Source organism: Myotis brandtii, unplaced genomic scaffold (genome assembly GCF_000412655.1).
Source record: "Myotis brandtii unplaced genomic scaffold, ASM41265v1 scaffold510, whole genome shotgun sequence".
Lineage (NCBI taxonomy): Eukaryota > Metazoa > Chordata > Mammalia > Chiroptera > Vespertilionidae > Myotis > Myotis brandtii.
Genome location: NW_005369443.1, coordinates 1,388,370 through 1,404,000, shown reverse-complemented (window position 1 = coordinate 1,404,000; position 15,631 = coordinate 1,388,370). Strand labels below are relative to the sequence as shown.

General features: G+C 38.2%; 1 protein-coding gene across 13 annotated transcripts in view; it reads right to left on the bottom strand.

The window, feature by feature from the left end:
- Window positions 1-2,214: 2,214 nt before the first annotated feature.
- Window positions 2,215-15,631, bottom strand: part of GTF2I (general transcription factor IIi) — a 118,397-nt gene continuing 104,980 nt past the window's right edge. For all 13 annotated transcript variants that reach the window (XM_005877219.2, XM_005877220.2, XM_005877226.2 and 10 more), the window contains 12 exons: window positions 14,521-14,622; window positions 13,852-13,917; window positions 13,143-13,326; window positions 12,174-12,232; window positions 11,430-11,510; window positions 10,375-10,458; window positions 8,599-8,782; window positions 7,543-7,571; window positions 5,602-5,643; window positions 4,764-4,805; window positions 4,064-4,139; window positions 2,215-3,355 (listed from right to left, as the gene is read on the bottom strand). In XM_005877219.2, the coding sequence (XP_005877281.2) occupies window positions 4,081-4,139; window positions 4,764-4,805; window positions 5,602-5,643; window positions 7,543-7,571; window positions 8,599-8,782; window positions 10,375-10,458; window positions 11,430-11,510; window positions 12,174-12,232; window positions 13,143-13,326; window positions 13,852-13,917; window positions 14,521-14,622 (932 nt within the window). In that variant the 3' untranslated portion in view covers window positions 2,215-3,355; window positions 4,064-4,080. The remainder of the gene's footprint in view (window positions 3,356-4,063; window positions 4,140-4,763; window positions 4,806-5,601; window positions 5,644-7,542; window positions 7,572-8,598; window positions 8,783-10,374; window positions 10,459-11,429; window positions 11,511-12,173; window positions 12,233-13,142; window positions 13,327-13,851; window positions 13,918-14,520; window positions 14,623-15,631) is intronic.

Here is a 15,631-nt window from a genome sequence, read left to right as displayed (position 1 = left end):
AGGAGGGAACTGCTGCCTCCTGTAAACAGCTGTGTTATGGGAGGACGAGGGCCACAGACCTGGGCTCAAGTCCTGGCCCCCAGCCTGGGAGTGAGGCTGAGGCACACGCAGCACAGTAAACACACATCTCACTTCCTGTGTGCTAGTGATTTAGACCAGTGAAAGATACAGGTCTCATGGTGTGCCAGCTGCTGGAAAGGGTAAGCTTATGTACACTGGGAAGTTCAAGTCTGGGCAGGCTGGGCTACCCACAGAAAGCAGACTCGCTCTCAGCCTCTCAGCGCTGCCACAGTTGCTCTGCCCCACCCCCCGAGGGCAGAGGCTGCTCCAGGCAGCTGCTGGAGGTCCAGAGCTTGGGGTGGCGGTGGACAGTATTCAATTAACACCATGTAGACATTTCCTTGATTTTATGGTTTTTTTTCGATGGAAAGTCCCTCAAGAAAACAGCTGTCTACAAGTGGAGTTTCAATTTGGTCACAAAGCCTATGTTCTTAGTCACTCTACTCCCTGGTTAAATGTTTAACCTGAACTGTTATGGAATCAGGATGTTTCACAAACACTAAGCACATTGAAATGACTGGCAAGACCTATCTGAACAGTACCTTGCTTTTATGTCTGGTCCTTACTGACCGCATAAAGGTCTTGGTGGGCAAGCTTAACCCCCATCCCCGAAGGATCGTCTTGCTTATGGACGCACCGGCTATTCATTACCCCAGGAGCTGAAGGCTTCATCTTACAGACGGTGCTCGGGTGGGGGGAGCCAGGGCGACACTGCCACCTGTCTGTCAGCAAGTGCATGGCGCTGAGACCAGGGCGAACGTTGCCATGCGGGTAAGGAGGCAACCTACCAGGAAACAACACTGTTCTACGGAAGCTAAGATACCTGACTGGACTGTAGAGGCGGAGACTGAGGACGACATGTTAAACGCTTCGGGAGACAGTGAGTTAAGAGAAATGACCTGCTCCATCCCTTCCCCCCCAGCTCTCCCAGAGGACAGACTGATGGATGGATGCAGCAACAGCATCCCTTGCCTGAGGCTCAACACTTTCTTGAAGGAATTAAGCTTGTTTTGTTCAGGGGAGAGACAGAACATTCCTTCAGGAGAGCATTCCTTAAACCAGTGGTTCTCAACCTTCCTAATGCCGCGACCCTTTAATACAGTTCCTCATGTTGTGGTGACCCCCAATTTCATTGTTACAAATTGAACATAATTAAAGCATAGTGATTCATCACAAAAACAATATGTAATTATATATGTTTTCCGATGGTCTTAGGCGACCCCTGTGAAAGGGTCGTTCAACCCCCCAAAGGGGTCGTGACCCACAGGTTGAGAACCACTGCCTTAAACCATGAGAAAGTTATGAGGGGTTGCAGCACTGATTCTGTGCTGTTATCCAGAGCACAGAATCTTGTCTACTTGGTAGATGTGAGAACATTAAGAAAATGCTAACAGTATATATAAAAATGAGTGTGTATATACACTGACTTTTTATATTGGATAGGAACACAAATAAATCTCTGGTAAGTCTGTGATCCCACAATATTTTTGTTTAATAATAATGAAAGGTCCATGAGATTCTACTGTAAAAGCCATCCCCTAATTTCATTTGGAAGATAACAAAGTAGGTTTCCCTGAGCACAAATCTGTAGGGTACAGAAGAGGCAGAGGGCTGTGCTGGGAGAATACCCTGAGCCAGTGTCATTTTCAGGTGGGAGGAGCTAATGTGTATGTGCTCTGTCTGGGAGGGGTTCCGACCTCACAACCATCCGTTAGCTGCATGCACTTGGCATGTACAGATAAAAAGCTGGGGTCTCTAGCCTCAGTTCCAACGAGACGCAGTGGTCTCAGAAATAGCATAAACCAGTGGTTCTCAACCTTCTGGCCCTTTAAATACAGTTCCTCATGTTGTGACCCAACCATAAAATTATTTTCGTTGCTACTTCATAACTGTAATGTTGCTACTGTTATGAATTGTAATGTAAATATCTGATATGCAGTATGGTCTTAGGCGACCCCTGTGAAAGGGTCGTTCGACCGCCGAAGGGGTCGCGACCCACAGGTTGAGAACCACTGCCATAAACGATGGTGTCCTTTTGAGCACCTGAGCCTCTGAAGATGCCAACTTAACCCTCATGTGCACTCCACTTACCACCGAACCACACCCACCAGTTTCCCCAGACATAATCATGAAAACACCTTAGAAAGAAATGAATTAGTGTGTGAAAGGCATGAATGGAGTTTATTTATTACCCTATATCTACATTTTAATTTGAGGTAAAATATAAGCAACACATAAAAATGCCTATTTTTGCTACCATGTAATATAATTCTCCATTATGAATATTGTGATAAAGCTAATGAACACTCTATGCCATCACATACTCTAGCTTTTCATATAGCTGGTATTTTACAACTCTTATTGTCTGTGAAATCTTAACACATGTAAGACTCTCCTACAAATGGCGCAGAACATCAGCGGGTGCATAATTAGCTTACGACCCCTCACTCCCCACACTGGAGCCTCAAGTTATAAGTAGAATTATAAAATAATGAAGGCAATAAAACCCCTTGAGATTGATCCAAACTGGAACAGTGTTCCGAAAAAATCCACACCACAATAGGTTACAAGACAGTGAGGCTTTAGTGTCATTTAGCTTGCCCAAACACTCATACCTGGTCTTAAACTTCTGGTACACCATGCACTTTATTTGGGTGAAAAGTAAATGTGGAAGAGGTTCTCTGTATTCCATCTATAAGCCACACGCTGAGATACTCATCTCTTATTGGCTATTAGGTACTCCAGATAGTTTTTTTTTAATTATGATAAAAAACGTATAAACCATGATAGATAGCTTAGGAAAAGGTTTAGTCAAATATACAGATACTAACTGTTCACTTAGTCATTAAGGAGAGCCGTGAACAAAAGGATCATTTAAGTGATTTTTCAAATAGAAAAACTAAAGAACTAAACTATCGTAGGTGTCTTCTTCACTGCAGAAGCTGAGATGTTCCAGTAGGAGATATCTTCACTTGGTTGGAAAATAAACACCATAGCTGAAGGCTCTGCCGAATCCATAAAAAAATCTGGTGAGATTCATCCCTGTCATTTTCCCTGTCGTTTTCCAGCATTGCTGTAAAATCCTTAAAATACATTCCAAAGTAAACCAGCCATTCCAAATCTACAGTCACTCTGCTCTTTAATTCAATTCACAGAACTGCTGAAAAAGTAGACATTTCTATCTAAAAGTAGAAAAAAAGGTTTGTATAGAAGGTATTTCTGTTATACAAGTATATTACACAGCTTGGGGCAGTAACAGGTCCGAAAAGCTCTTCTCACCCACTGATACTTTAAGCTAAAATAGGAGAGAAAACGAACAAGAAAACAGTTAATCTGGTTATAGGAATTAAACATTCACAAACACCATAACTTAGTACTTAAATCCATGAGTTGACAGTACGGGGCAGACCCCATGAGAAAAGAATCTATAAAAAGCACACTGCCAGGTGCAGATGGGGACTGGTAAGCTGTCCTGGGACTATCACCGAGACATGGGACAGTTCAGGCGTAGTGAGATTCAACAGACGTGTGAACCAAGTTTTGCTGATTCCTGGTCCAGGCTGCCCCTCCTGCCACTAACCTGGCTAAGTTGAAGAAGTCTGGAATAATAGGGTCAGGCTTGTAACTTAACTATGTAAGATGCACAATGAACTGCACAGCTCAGCCAGACTGTGAATACTATCATTATGATTAGGGGGAAAGTCACTGAAGTGATACTAACTCAGTGAATTCCAATGTGAGGACAAGATTTACCCTGTGAATTAAAATAAAACTTTTCCTTTTAAGGCAAAAGTGCATTTATACCTTTGACTGACAGATATATTGATCCAAGGAAAAATCCTACTTGAATCTTCTAGCAAAAAACAACCCCTTATGGCTTATACTTGGCCCCTGAAGGTGGGGCCACATTTATGGCTGAAGCAGGGAAAACACACTAGCTTATAAATATGCAGGTGGGCTCAGACGGTCACTATACACATCCTGGACACAGAAGCCGAGTTACCCTAGGAGGGAAGAGGTCTACCACGTAGGGTCTGGTTCTTGCTTGATCTGAGAGCTTCCATCAGTCTCCTTTATTTCTATCAAGAAAACAAAAGGGAACTGTTTAATAGCACCATTAATGCAAATCTGCTCAATTATAAATCCACGCATACCAAACTATTTACTAACATAATTCAACAGGAATAATAAGATACTAAAAATAATTACATTTTCAGAGATAACAATGTTTTCCTAGCTATAAGTTCTAAATTTTGCTACTTACATATTCAAAGCAACAAACATCTTAATTACATATGTATGTAAATGACCTATACTATCCAGGTTATGTAACAGTCAGTCATTCCATGGTTTCAGAATTCATTACGAGTCATTTGGGGGAGCTATGGCTGGTCTGCTCAGTGGTTAGAGCATCAGCCAACAGACCAAAGGGTCTCTCCCTCTCTCTCTCTAAAAAAAAAAAAAAAATTGATGGGAAAAATGTCCTTGGGTGAGAATAATAATAATAAAAAAAGTCATTTGGGGGAGACGGAGCAATATAACCCATGAGTCAACTCTGAATACAATGTTTCTGGGTATAAACTACAAATCCAATTCACCCAGAAACAAAAGAACCACACCACCACAGTTCTAGTTTTTAAAAGCTGTAAAAACACAATTAATCCTTTGTCCTAATAAAAGTCTTAAGGAACTTCAGATTTTACCTTCTGTTGCAGGAACCTCCAACTGGCTTGGCTCAGCTGATTCTGAAAAGAAACACATGTAGCTTTACTGTAACATTGTCCAAAAGTTGCTTTCAATTATTTGAAGAGACCAGAGGGAAAAAAAGGAGAGAAAGCTCTCCAGCAGTGTACTCGAATCACAAGGCTAGAATAAAACAACAGCCATAGACTCTTGGGATTAAACACACAATTACTCAACTAGACTCTCAAAAATCTACTTTTATGAAATATGTTTGTTAGCTTGCATAACCAAAGTCTTAAATTACAATCTTAATTAGCACAGCTCTAAAATGAAAGTAAGAAGTTCCATTTTTGTCTCCCTGCCCTTTCTTCTGTGAGTTCCCTTTTAATAAAAAGCCTTTTATTACTTTCAATGAATCACAGTAGCAGGCCTAAACACTAGTTTCGAAGGAACTTTTTAAAACCACAATACACATATTTCCACCCAATACAATTTGGCTTACAATTACCATTATAAACAAAAGGCATGAAGAATAAATTTAAAAAGACAACCTTCTCACTGAAAAATTGTATTCTATGCCATGGATCTCAGGGTTCCTGACCTTAGACCTTCCCTGACACAGTGGGTTCAAATGGCATGTGGTCCACAGTTCTCAGTTAGGATCTACAGACTGAGCTTATACAGGCTTCCAAACAAGAGTCAAAGAAACAAGCCTGGGTGCAAGTATACCTGGGTGTGCTGCGTAACTGACTCTTTAAAGTTACACAGGCGTAACCATGTGAGGCCACACAATTTTATTTCATCTGTTTTACTAAAAAGGTAGGAATATTTCTATGTTTATTACCCTCTTTAATTTACCTTGTATCACTGGGCCTTCTGACTCACTCTGATCAACCAACTCTGAAAAAAAAGCAAATTCATTTAATAATGTGATGGCACATTGTTACATCTGACAAGCATTTTTATATACATTCTATATTTTGACGCTCTAATTTTGCCATAATGGGCACTATTTTCCTTATGACAAGAAGGGAACAAACATTAAGAGTTCGGGTATGTCCCATAAATAACTAACTCATAGTAATCACCACAAAATTTTATTATAGACATGCACAAGATGAGAACAAAATTAAACATTTTAACATAAAGTAAAAGGACAGAAAAAAATGAAAACACAATGTTCTTTGAAACTTATACAAAAGACAGGGGAATTGAGATTAATAAAAAAAAAAAAAGAAAAGATGCCCTAGCTGGTTTGGCTCAGTGGATAGAGCGTCGGCCTCGGACTGAAGGGTCCCGGGTTCGATTCCAGTCGAGGGCACATGCACGGGTTGTGGGCTCAATCCCCAGTAGGGGTGTGCAGGAGGCAGCTGATCAATGATTCTCTCTCATCATTGATGTTTCTACCTCTCTCTTCCTCTCTGAATTCAATAAAAAAGGAAAATAATTATCATGGGATTTCTTTAAATAATGAAGTTTCCTGGTGTGATTAAAGCTGAATGTCCCAAAGATTATTTAAAATCTATGAAGCAAGATATAGTTCTCTTTTATACTGACATTACTAGATATTAACATACTTGACCATGATAGTGTGTAAACTAAAACAGAATCTATAAAAAAAGAACTCATGGATTGGGGGTATAAGCAAATGAATAAACTTTATGATAAATCAAAACTCAAAAATTTGGAAGAAGAAGAGATGTAACCAAATCAATGATGCTGAAGAGATAAAGCCAGAGGACAGGGTCAATAGAGTGAAGCAGGATGGAATGGCAGGGGACATCTCTCAGGTCAGGGGGCAAATCAACTACTCACAAGGCTGTCATTTAAAGGTCACTGATAAATCCTGAACATGAAACTGAAGAGTCTTACACTTTCCTAAAGAATAAACTATAGAACTGAATGGATTTTTAAAAAATTAGAATAATAATGCTAATTAGAAAAGACTGAAATGCCAAAGGTATTAGAAAAGGATCGTTCTCACAAAATTTTTAATAAAAAGTTAACAGAACAAAAAATAAATAAAAATTAAAAAGTTACTAGAACACAAAATATGCAAGCACAATTAAGTTTTGCTAAAAAAAAAAAAGGCTATTTAAAATATGAACACCAGAGAAATGGAAGAACACATATATGTTCATACAATAGTATTTGAGAGCCCAATGTCTACCAGACACTTTGCTTAATATTAACAGAAGGAAGCTAAATCAGATTAAAAAGACCCACTTATTCACAGTAATTACATAACAATAAGTAAAAGTAATAAAAATAACAACTATAGATTGTATTTACTGAGGACACATTGTAAGGCCAGGCATTGTTCTGGGTCAGGGGTCCATAACTTCTTCATAAAGAGAGCCAGTTAGTAAATATTTTAGACTTTTCAGGTCACATAGTCTCTGTTGCAAAATTCCGTCAACTATGCCATAAACAAATTAGCCTGGCAGTGTTTTAATAAAACTTTATTTACAAACATGGGCCATAGATCTATGCCATGGATCTCATATATAATGAGTCATTTAAAATGTTCTAAAACTCTCAAAGTGAGTACTAATATTATTACCATTTTATGAATGAATAAACTGAGATTTTAAAAAGTTAAGCAAACTTGTTCAATATTATATCTAGAAAGTACCTAGTGCTTTAACACTGTGGGCTAAATTAACAATGACTTTGCATGGTTACTGCTATGGGTGTAGTATAATTTTACACTCTTGTGAGCTAAATATGTGGGCACACACAGCCACACCCTCTCATATTCCAAAAAAGAAAAGATCAAAGACTTCACGAAATACTCACGGTTATTAATCACAAGTCCTGGAAACGGTCTAAAGAAACAAATAAATTATACAACAGTTTAACTTTACAAGAATTACAGGTACACACAGCTTATACAACTAATTTTTAAACCATGTCACTTATGTGCTAGAATGAGAAATGTTATCTGTAACTTTTTAATCTTATATACTTTTTGATCAGTCAATTGTTAGAGATACAGGGTGTCCCCCCAAAAATGTATACACACTTTGCATAAAATCAGTATTTATTAACATATAGTTCATTTTCAAAATTAAGTGAGTTATCAGCTGTTAAAGTATATACATTTTTGGAGACACCCTATATGTAGATGAATAGTTAAAATAGAACATTAGAAAATGTTACAGTAAAGATGGTAGAAAAATAAAAAATAGGAACAAAGAAAAGGGAAAAGAGTAATTCTAGTGAAACAGTCCAATGGAAGAAGGTGTTTTCCTATATCCTGGGGAATGGCATGGAAAATAAACATTGGTTAAGTGGGACAAAAATATGGAAATTGTAAGGAAAGGGTATGGGAGAAGATGAGTGGATGAGAAAAAGCTTTGGAAGGTAATGCTTTTAGCTATTTCTCAGTGTTAGTCCTAAGCCATGTACACTAGAGACCGTGGGAACTTGACAATGAACTGACTGGGGTAGATTTAGTGATGGCTAAGTTTTTGTGAGTTGCAAAAGAAGAGTAAAAACACCTTGGGACTTTTAGGTAGATGGATGGAAAAGAGGACATTTGTTGTACACTAATCGTGACAAGCACATATTAATAATGTAATTCTCATAATGCTGTTAGAGGGTAGGTATAATCATCATTCCTGCTTTGTATATAAGGAGCTGATGTTCTCAAAGGGAACAATTACAACCTCACCCCTTGCCTTACATCCAGAGAATGAAGAATCAACTCAGGGAGGAGAAAATCTAATAGTACAATAACTAAAGCATTTTATTTGTTCATTACATGGTAGACTTGATTCTATCACTACATATGACTATGTTTTGGATGCAGATGCATTCATTCTTACGAGCAAACAGGTAACTCTCACTTACCTAATGACTGTGAATTTAATGAACTCAGCTGAATCTAGAATTCTTCTCATGGAGCTAATTTCCAGGTAACTGGGGGCTTTGAATGACACTCCAGGAGGCATGCCATCAACCACCACACAGCCAGGGTTAATTGTAATTTTCCTGTAGGGAACTTTCACAGGGAAACCCATACCAATGGCTTCTCCTGTAGTGACAGAAACAGCATAAAAGCATAGATTAACATACCACCTTAGTGAATGTTTAAAAAGCACATGACTAACATTAATTTTAAAGACAGTCTCCACTATTAACTAAGGTCTTTGTACATTTCAAACAACCACATATAAACCTTAGTTTTATTCACTTTAATATTGACCATCTATATTAATAATAGACAAATATATAAATTGACCGTCCCTCTGTGATGCCCACAGCCAAGCAGGAGTGAGTATGCAAATTAACCCGACAAAGACGGTAGGCCTATGGACAGCGCGCATGCACGCAGGCTCCAAACGGCCAGGATGGGATGCCTGCCTACCCGCCGCGTAGCCAGGGCAACATGGCAGGCATCCCCGGGACCCCGCCTGCCCTGAACCTGTGGCCAGTGCACGCGTGCACCGAGAGGTCAGGGCCCTGGGGATGCCATTGGAGTGTCCGGTCCTGTCAGCCCGGCCTGGGGGCAGCTGGAGTTCCCAGTCCTTTTGGTTTCTGCAGCCCCTGGACTGGAAGCGGAAACCAAGAGTGCAGGGAGCACCAGAAATTCTGGGAATCATAGTTCTGGTGGCAGCCCCTGGACCAGAAGTGGAAGCCCAGAGTGTGGGGAGCACCAGGAATGCTGGGAGTCGTAGTTTTGGTGGCAGACGTGTTGCGGGATCTCCTAGACACTAGAGCAAAGTGAGCCTGGAGCAAGTTACTGTTGCAGGTGGGCGATGGAGGGAAAGCAAAGGTGAGAGACATAAGTAAAGCCAGAATGTTGAGGAAAAATTAAAAGGAAGATATCCTGCAACTTCTAGGAAATCTCCACCAATGGAGCAAATAAAAAAAAAAAAGACCTCTATTATTCTGTGAGCACCAAACCAAACTGGGTTGGGGTCTCAGACAATTCTCTCATATGATTGCAAAGAGAGACAGAAACTCCTGGATTGGAGAGGGCTCCCCTGAGGGCTCCCAGATTGGAGAGGGTGCAGGTCGGGCTGAGGGACCCACCCCCTGTGCACGAATTTTGTGCACCGGGCCCCGAGTTATCAATAATGTAATACATTTAATGTTTTCTTACTAAAGGACTTTAGCAAAACCAAAATACTTATTATTATAATTATCTGAGCATAATTTACTGTTCTGTTTTTAAAGATATTTATTTTATTTTTTCCAATTTCATTTGATATTCTCAATCATAATTCACTGAGTACTATTTATGTTTGTTTTCTAGGGCTTTTATAACAAAACTAGAGGCCCTGTACACAAAATTCATGCACAGCGGGGTCCCTAGGCCTGGCCGGCGATGAGGGCTGGCCAGGGCCTTCCTTGGTTCCACGCTGCCCCCTGGTGGTCAGCGCATGTCATAGCGAGCAGTCGAACTCCTGGCCTTTCAAACTCCTGAGGGGACAATTTGCATATTAGCCCTTTATTATACAGGATATCACAGACTGGGTGGCCTAAAGCAGATATATTCATTTTCTTCACAAGTTTGATGTTTGAAGTCCAAGATCAAGGTGCCAGCATGGTTGTTTTTGCTGTTTCTTATTGAAACAAAATTTCCTTGCTTGTTGCAAGCTGTACTATGCAAATGAAACTTACCAAATTTGCGACTGAAGAGGTCATTAACTTGTTCTCTTAGCTGTCTAGCTTTTTCAACTTTTGAAAGTCTTTCATTATCATCATCTAAAAAAAGTTAAAAGAAAACTCATAATACTTTAATAATACAATTTTAATTCCAAGTAAATGTTTATGTTCTCTTTGTAACTCACTTTGTTTTTTGAATATTCAAGTATTTTAAACTAATCAAGATTGAAATGATTTACATAAAAATGATTTAACAATAAAACCAAATTGAAAATGATACTTTATTCCTGTTATCAAGAAGTTTACCTGTTACTTCATACAAATTTATTTATTATTATTATTTTTTATTAATCCTCACCCAAAGATATTTTTTAATTGATTTTTAGAGAGTTGAAGGAAGGGGAAGAGAGTGGGAGAGAAGGGGAGGGCGAGAAAGAGGAACACCGATGTGAGATACATCTATTGCAGTGGTTCTCAACCTTCTGGCCCTTTAAATACAGTTCCTTATGTTGTGACCCAACCATAAAATTATTTTCGTTGCTACTTCATGTAGCAACGCAATGTTGTTACTGTTATGAATCATAATGTAAATATCTGATATGCAGGATGGTCTTAGGCGACCCCTGTGAAAGGGTCGTTCGACCGCCAAAGGGGTCGGGACCCACAGGTTGAGAACCGCTGATCTATTAGTTGCTTCCCAAATGTGCCCCAGTCTTGCAACCCAGGTACCTGCCCTTGACCAGGAATCAAACCTGTGACCCTTTGGTCTGTGGGCTGATGCTCTAACCACTGAGAAACACTGGCCAGAGTTAAACAGATTTTTTAAAACAAGACACTAGGTATCTGGGTGGTCACCAGGTTTTAGCTCACACCAAGTACAATGAACTGCCTAGAGATACTTAGCAAAAAAACCTGAGAAGATGATGTATTTGGTTAATTTCTGCGAGGTGTGGGAAGGAGAACACACAATGTGCCTTACACTCAATATCCCCAGTAATCCATATCCTGAAAGTGAAAAAACTGAAGAGGAAACCACCCCATAAACTATGATAAAGGCAGAGAAATCATACCTGGAATTGTCACCTGAATGATGTTAAGATCTTCAACACCAGATGCAGTAGTATTAACATTAGGCGATGAATTTATTTTTCCTTAAAATTACAACAGATATAAAATAATTAAATCTTCTCTAATAATCTATATATATAAAAGCCTAAGTGACTATTATGACTGGTCAACCTAACGATCGGTTGCTATGATGCGCACTGACCACCAGGGGACAGACGCTCAATGCAGGAGCTGCCCCCTGGTGGTCAGTGCGCTCCCATAGTCAACCTGCAACCCCTTTCCCCTCCCCCCACAACCCTGATTGGCCCCGATCGCCAGCCAGGCCAAGGGACTCCACCTGTGCACGATTCGTGCACCGGGCCTCTAGTGTGTTATAATTCAGACTACGCAAAATAGTATTTTAACCCAATTTTTGTTTAAGGTTTGTTTCTTTTTCATGGAATGTTTTGTCATTTTGCGATAGTAAGTTTCCCAGAAGGCTTTTTACTTTTTTCTCTTCCTTGTTAAGCTTAGGATAGCAGACACATACAGATTCTCAATTATTAAAGAACTAAAAACCATAAACTAGTCACAATTCTAATTTTGTAGGGTTTTTTCTTTTTCCTTTCTTTTATTATTGTTTCTACAACCCCCAATTTTGAATGAGCTTTCCTGCTTTTAGCCCAATAGTTGGTCTTTAAACAATTTTTAAAATCACTGCTGCAAAATAAATTTCCAATCACATGTTTTCTGTAGCAACAACTTACTTGGAGGGCTCTTAGAGGAGGAGGTGCTCTCCTTAATTGCTGTCTCAAACATTTCAGGCCTAAAAACAAGAGAAAAAACATTTGTTAATTATCCAATAATAAAACATTAAAAATTAAACATGTAAAAGATTTTAAAACCAGTAATTCTCTGTAAATATATACTAGGATCTTAGTAATGGAAAAACAGAAAAAGCTCGATTATCTAAAGGAACACATGCAAAAAGACTAATTATAATTGTGATTATAACATCCATCCAGCCCTATCTACTTTAAATAGCTTCTTCCTGTGATTTCAAGATAACCTGGAGAGATTCAGCGTTAGACTTGAGAATGGGAACAGGAAATGCCCCTTATGAAGGTACCATGGAAAGGTAAGACAGGCTGTGAAAACTTGAGCAAAAGAGTCTTCTTAGGAAGCCAAAGCAGAGCCATACCTCCAACAAACTTGGATGTAAGTACAAAAGGTGACCATTATGTTGGCAATGTCAGCTTTGATTATGTGACAGCATCTCTGGGCGACTCAAAAGTAAGCGTTAATAAACAAAACCTAAAATTCATTTCAAATAATTCTTGAGCATCGTTATGTATTTTCTAATTTTAACTATTCCCATCAGTTTCAATTGTGCTACAAGATCTCCAAGCCAACAGGAGAGAAATTTAAAATACTGTGTATGTTGGAGAAATAAAATGGTTTTATAAAACTGAATCACTGCTTAAATTCCAGCTGCATCAACCATTAAATATACAACTGTGGGTAGATTTAACAAAATAAAATTGTTATCCCTCTGATGAATTAGAGCCCTCCTTCCCTCTTTTAACCAATTATGAAAAATTTTAAACATATACAAAAGTATAGCTTAAAGAGCTTTGTTGACACTAGGGCTAAAATGGCCCTATTACAAAGGTGAATCCATGAACCACCTCTCAGTGTCAAACAGTATCAACTCATGGCCAATCTCATTTCCTTACTTTTTAATAATGAACTTAATTTTGGCTTTGTTTCTGAGTATCTTCTCCAGCCTTGGAATGCCAAAAGTAGATGGTCGTCGGAATGGCACACCCTCAGGTAAGCCTTCTACATAAAAGTCTTCTGGGAAAGACTCAAATAATGCAAATGGCACTTTCACAGCTTGTTTAAGGCCCAGAGCTTCACCTACAAAACACACATATATTTCTTACATTTATAACTTAAAAATGCATTTTAAATTACATTTTGTGATAACAAAAATTACATTTTAAAAAATTCTTGATGCTCAGATAAGTGGGAGAAATTATGAAATTCATGCCTGCAAGACCCACATACTTCCAATAACAAACAGCATAATTTAAATGTTGAACATTTTACTCTGCTTACATTCTTCAATTTTTGTTGTTATTAATCCTCACTCAAGAATTTTTTTTTCCATTGTTTTTCAGAGAGAGTGAAAGGGACAGAAGCAATGAGAAGAGAGAGAGAAACTTCAATGTGAGAGACACATCAACTGGTTGCCACCAGGGACGACTGGGGACGGGGGTTGAACCTGCAACCCAGGTACCTGCCCTTGAATAGGAACTGAACCAGCGACCATATTTGCATGGGCTGACGCTCTAACCACCGAACCACATGGGCCAGGGCACATTCTTCTATTGCTAAAAAGGTGCTTTATATTTTAATAATAATGTTTCAAAATAAACTTACCACATTTTTCATTGAAAAGATTTTCAACTTTTTGTTTTAGATCTGTGATTTTGGCATTCCAGGCCTCTGTACATAAAAAAAACCAAGATAGTAAATTTGTTGATAATATTTACCAATATACTTCCATGGTCAGGGATTTATTTTATTGTACAACTTTAAGTACAAAATAAGAAAATACATAGGTTGTTAACATAGTCACAGTTTGACAACTACTCTAATCCTGACACATTATTTAACTGTTTTATTATATCATTGATATGTTGGCTACCAATAAATGACATATGCTAAAGCAAATATAAAACAAATAAAGCCCCCAAACCTCCCAAAAGACAATTATAGTATCTACTATGTACCAGGTATAATTCTACCCTATAAAATGATTTCGTATTTATAATCCTCATTATAACCCAATGAGCCAGGAAGTAATGTTATCCCCATTTACAAATAAGGAAACTGAGGCACAGAAAAGTTCAGCAGCTTACCCAAGGTTACAGAATTATATAGTACTGCCAGCAGATTGAACAAGCTGTCTGACTACAATCTGTGCCTTTAAGTACTAATTAATAATATAGTAATAAAAATAAAAATTCCCCTAGTAAAATAAAGCATTTTTGTAAATTCCTTTTATTTAAAATGACAAAAATCAAGAATAATAAAATCCATATTTACCAAAGGAAAACTCTCTCCCTCGAGGCTTAAAGGGAACATTAGAGCCATTTGTCTGAGTAGGGGTTCGAACAGCTGAAGTCTGAGGGCTGTTGTTATTAGGGCCTAAAGAAGAATGAAAAAACAACAACATAATAAACACTCATATTTAATCATGCTACTGAAGCCTAGCCTGTACTGGAATACAAAGTTAGGTCTGAATACAAAGTTAGTATAAAAGCACCCTGCAATGAAAACAGGCACTGCTGCTAGTTGCACAGACTCCCACCCATTTTTCTATTTCTATCCCGACAATTAGGCATTCTCCCCAAAACAGAATTAGCTTTCTGGCTCATCTTAGTTACATTCAGTTCACTTAATGCTTCATCATGCCCTCTTGGAAACATGTAATTTTTGGTTACCTATGTTTGCTTATATGTTTTCCTTTCAACCCTTGAACACAAGCACAACTTTAGGTACAATTGTATTATCTTCACTATTAAGTTTTCCTTTGGATTCTCTACTTGACCATTCTTTGAATTCTTAGCACAACTTTGAAACAATCAGTTGTTTTCCATTACATAAAAATGACTGTTAGTTTCAGTTATTCTTATAAACCCCAGGCCCCTAACTCTTTTTTATGTTGGGTCATCTAGTGCTTAAACTGGGGTGGGGAACCTTTATTTCTGCAAAGGGCCATTTGGATATTTGTCCAACATTTGTGGGCCATACAAAATTATCAACTTAAAAATTAGCTTGCTAGTGGTTAAATAATGTTTATTTTTAATTACATGTTAAAGAAACAAATTTAAATATTTGTGTGGCCAAAAAAAAAATAAAGTAAGTTTATGTATAATGTTGTTAATGGTGCTTATTTTTAAAATGTAATTCAAGTTTACAGTGTTACTTAATGCTTCTTTAGAGAATTTTTTTCCTTTCTTTCTTTAGAAAATTTAATAGAAAAACATGGTTAGACTACATCTACATCCCAAAGAACCTTTTAGAACTTCACAGGGTATGATGAGAAATTTATGATTTTCCATAAAGTTGAGCAATTGACTTTTATGGTCCAAATAATGAACCTGTTATTAACAAACTAGAGGCCCAGTGCATGAATTTGTGTATGGGTGGTGTC